The sequence below is a fragment of the Vanellus vanellus genome, assembly GCF_965231255.1.
Source record: "Vanellus vanellus genome assembly, contig: HAP1_SCAFFOLD_53, whole genome shotgun sequence".
Lineage (NCBI taxonomy): Eukaryota > Metazoa > Chordata > Aves > Charadriiformes > Charadriidae > Vanellus > Vanellus vanellus.
This window is the reverse complement of record NW_028128477.1, coordinates 1,263,540-1,267,769: the sequence shown is the minus strand read 5'-3', so window position 1 is coordinate 1,267,769 and position 4,230 is coordinate 1,263,540. Positions and strand designations below refer to the sequence as shown.

General features: G+C 56.9%; 1 protein-coding gene across 1 annotated transcript; it reads left to right on the top strand.

The window, feature by feature from the left end:
- Positions 1 to 1,763: 1,763 nt before the first annotated feature.
- On the top strand, positions 1,764 to 2,699 carry LOC309684376 (olfactory receptor 14J1-like; the record flags this gene model as incomplete). Its single annotated transcript, XM_082500300.1, has 1 exon — positions 1,764 to 2,699. The coding sequence occupies one exon, from the start codon at positions 1,764 to 1,766 to the stop codon at positions 2,697 to 2,699; it is 936 nt and encodes a 311-aa protein (XP_082356426.1).
- Between the last annotated feature and the right edge of the window lie 1,531 nt (positions 2,700 to 4,230).

The following is a 4,230-nucleotide window of genomic DNA, read 5'->3' as shown; positions in this document are numbered from 1 at the left end:
CCTGGAGCCCCAGGGACACCTCCAGGGACCCCAGAGGGGATAGAGAGAGTGCCACCATGGGCTGGTCCTCTGCTGCTGAGCTGGGCCGGGCTGCTGGGCCGGAGGGAGCTCCTGGCAAGCGGGCAGCGCTGCAGAGAGACAGCTCTGCCCAGGAGCAGGGCTGGGGGCACTGCCTGCAGGCAGCGAGAGGAGACCTGTGAGGCAGAGAGACCTTAAAGGCAGTTGGGAGTGGGGGGTGCTGAGAGCTCACTGGGGCAGAAATCTTCACTGCCCTCTGCATGGTAAGTCTTGGGGTGCCGGGCAATGCAGCTCCAGTTCCTGTAGGTATCTCCTCAAGCTGGTCCATCTGAGAGCTGCTGGGCTCTGTCAGGAGGACTCTCTCAGTTTCTGTGCTGTAGAGGAGGAGGATGTGCTCCAGAGCAGGGCTTCCCTGCTGCCCGGTGAGAGGGACAGGGCCCGAGGGCTGCCATCTGCCGGGGATGCTTGTGGAGGTGTGCGTAGGGATGTGCAGGCAGGGGTGGGCAGGGCTGTCCTTGCCATCAGGGTCCCTGCACCCTGGGGGCTGTGTGCCGGGGCAGGGACTCTGCCAGGGTCAGCTCTGCGCCTGCCCGGGGAGCTCCCATGGAGCTTCTGTGGGGAGAAGCAGTGGGTGGAAGGAGTGACTGCCAGCAAGGCAGATGCCTTCTGTTGCTGAGATGGACCTGTGTGGGTCAGGGCTGCTCCCGGATCCCCATCACCCCCAGGATATTACACAGAGTCCTTTTGAAGAAGGACATCGAGGCACCTTTCCCCTGAAAGGGAACAAGTCTGTGCTGTGGGATTTCTCCTCTCAGCTGCTGGGTGGGCAGTGGGAGGTGGGAATGGATTTCTCCTTTGTGGAGAAGGCACAGAGACCCCCGTTCTCGATAGCACTTCCCTGAAGCCCTCCTGAGCCCCCGCACACCCAGAGATGCCCCCGGGCAGCGCTGTGCTGCCAGGAGGGGTCTGCAGGGCAGAGCTGAACACACAGCGGGTGGGATGGGCTCTGGGGCACTGGCAGGGAGGAGACCCGGGGGCAGAGAAGCAGCTCCAGGCAGGGGCAGCTCCTGGCAGCCCAGACACAGGCAGGGACAGAGAGGGAGCTGCTGCCAGACATGCCCGGGCAGGGGGGATCCTGGCACCTCCGGCCACCCCCTGAACTTCGGACAACTTCTCGGCAGCAAGCCTCTGCTCTCCTCTCCCGCCCGCCCCACAGCCACAGGGTCCAGAGCCCGAGATGCCTTCTCAGCAGCTGCACCTCCAGTCCAGGAGAAGTGTTTGTGTCCTATAAGTGATGCACAACATAAAAGCAAGTGCCCTGCAGTGTCTCTGTCTGGAGACACTGTCACTGAGGAGAAGGATTCACTGCACGCCTGTCTGACTCCCTCTCCTAAATTCCTTTTTTCAGACCACAGGCGCATTTCTCCTCGTTTCCCCACCCCTCTGTTGAACTCTGCATCTCAGGAGTTTGGGAGGGGGTGCGGGTCAGCTTCTCTTCTGCCTCTGACTCTGGGAGTCCTGCCCCAGAGGTGTCCTCATGGAAAGTAGAGGACGAAGTAGTATTTTACCGATAAGGGAGAGTGTCACTGAGTTTGTGGGGTTGGGAATGAGCTGGGTCATTTCTCATTCAGCTGTGGGAGGGGGATTTCTGTGAGGAATGGCATTGGGATTTCCTCAGAGAAGTCTCTCCCAGTTTATGACTGCCTTTTCCTCCTTGGACAGGTCCCCCTGCCCAGAGGCAGCAAATGTCCAACAGCAGCTCCATCACCCACTTTCTCCTCCTGGCATTCGCAGACACACGGGAGCTGCAGCTCTTGACCTTCTGGCTCTTCCTGGCCATCTACCTGGCTGCCCTCCTGGGAAACGGCCTCATCATCACTGCCATCGCTTGCGACCACCGCCTCCACACCCCCATGTACTTCTTCCTCCTCAACCTCTCTATTCTTGACCTGGGCTGCATCTCCACCATTGTCCCCAAAGCTATGGCCAATTCCCTCTGGAACACCCAGGATATCTCTTACTCTGGCTGTGCTGTCCAGCTCTTTTTCTTTTCCTTTTTTATGTCAACAGAGTGTTCTCTCCTCACAGTCATGGCCTATGACCGCTACGTCTCCATCTGCAATCCCCTGCACTACGGGACCCACCTGGGCAGCAGAGCTTGTGTCCGCATGGCAGCAGCTGCCTGGGGCAGTGGGTTCCTCAATTCTCTCCTGCACACGGCCAATACATTTTCACTGCCCCTCTGCCAGGGCAATGCCCTGCACCAGTTCTTCTGTGAAATCCCCCACATCCTCAAGCTCGCCTGCACACACTCCTACCTCAGGGAAGTTGGGTTTCTTATGGTTAGTGCCTGTTTAGCCTTTGGGTGTTTTGTTTTCATTCTGCTGTCCTATGTGCAGATCCTGAGGGTGGTGCTGAGGATCCCCTCACAGCAGGGACGGCACAAAGCCTTTTCCACGTGCCTCCCTCACCTGGCCGTGGTCTCCCTCTTTATCAGTACTGGAGTGTTTGCCCACCTGAAGCCCCCCTCCATCTCTTCCCCATCTCTGGACCCAGTGGTGGCAGTGTTGTACTCGGTGGTGCCTCCAGCAGTGAACCCCCTCATCTACAGCATGAGGAACCAGGAGCTCAAGGATGCCGTACGCAAACAGGCCCAATGGACGCTGTTTCACCGACAATAACCTGCCACCCCTTCTCTAAACATTGCCCAGGGTTTATCTTAGGCTGTGATTATGCTTTTTTCTCTTGTGATAATCCTACTTATAGATAATTTTCTGAGTTTACGCTGCTTATCTTGAGGCTTGATCCTACTGTGTCTGACCCTTGCACAACACAGAGTCAGGTGTGGCCTGACAGATAACAGCTCTTCAATAAAAGGGCACCTCCCAAGTGCAGTGCCTGAAAGATGGGCTGTTCCTCCAAAGTTCCTTCCAAGAACATGTTCAAGGAATCAATATTTTAAGGAGTCTCTTCTCCTTGTGTTTTCAAAGTTTCTGGAGCTAAGCTCATGGTATAATTGGTTTCCACTTCACCAAATATTCTGGATTTAAAGGCGCTCTTCTTGGTGCCCAATAGAAGGGGAGACGGTCCATGAGCTCCCATTATCTCCTCAGTCTTCTTCATGTGTGACAGGACTGATGGCATATACTGGACGTTCTGGAAATGTATCTCAGGCGGGAAGAGAGGCGGGATTAGGGACTCGACACTTGCCCTTGAGATTGAACGGATGGAGACTCTGAAGATGAAACACCCTCAAAGTTGAAGTCCACTAATATAAAGCACTGAATCAATGTGTCCACGCACAAGGACGCTGCAGTGCCGAGGGAGTCAGCAGGGACTCATCAGGCACAGGGAGGGGAGAGTGGGGAGACGCAGGAGGTGCCTGAGGGAACCCCAGGGCCAGGACTGCTGTGCTGTCCTGGGGCGTGGGGCTGACTGGGGAGACAAGGGGGCAAATTCAGTCAGGGCTGGGGATGAGGCACAATATGAATTCCGGAGAGGCAGAGAGTGACCAGCCTCTTTTTCCTCATTCCCTCAGCACAACCATGAGCCCCGGGGCTGATGGGCAGGCTGACCTCCTTTTCTGCCCCCCAGGAGCTGCTGTGCCCTTGGGAGGAGCTGGGGCTGTGCGGTGAGTGCCCAGAGCTCTGCATCAGCCTGCGGCGGGCAGTGCTGTGGGGCCAGCCTAGACTGGGCTGCTGGCCTGGGTTGTCCTGGGGAGAGGGCAGGGGAGGTGGGCAGAGCTGGGGAGGGCTGGGGAGTGCTGGGAAGTGCCTGTGAGAGGACAACGGCAGTGTTAGAGCCCTTTCCAGGGAAGACTGAGGCAAAGAAGTCGTTGAGTATCTCAGCCTTCTCCATGTCCCGGGTGACCATGTCTCCCGGTTCCTTCCTGGGTGCGCCCACGTGTTCCCTAGTCTTCCTTTTGTCACCCACATACCTATAGAAGGCTTTCTTGTTGCCCCTCATGCTCCTGGACTGATTCACCTCTACCTGGGCTTTAGCTTTCCTAACCTGATCCCTGGCTGCTCAGAAAATACCTCCCAGGCTACCTGTCCTTGCTTCCACCTTCTCTAGGCTTCCTTTGTCTCTTTGAGATTGACCAGGAGCTCCTTGGTCATCCACACAGGCCTCCTCCTGTCTTTGCCTGACTTCCTCTTTGACGGCATGTATTGCTCCTGAGCTTGGCAGAGGTAGCGCTTGGATATTAGCCAA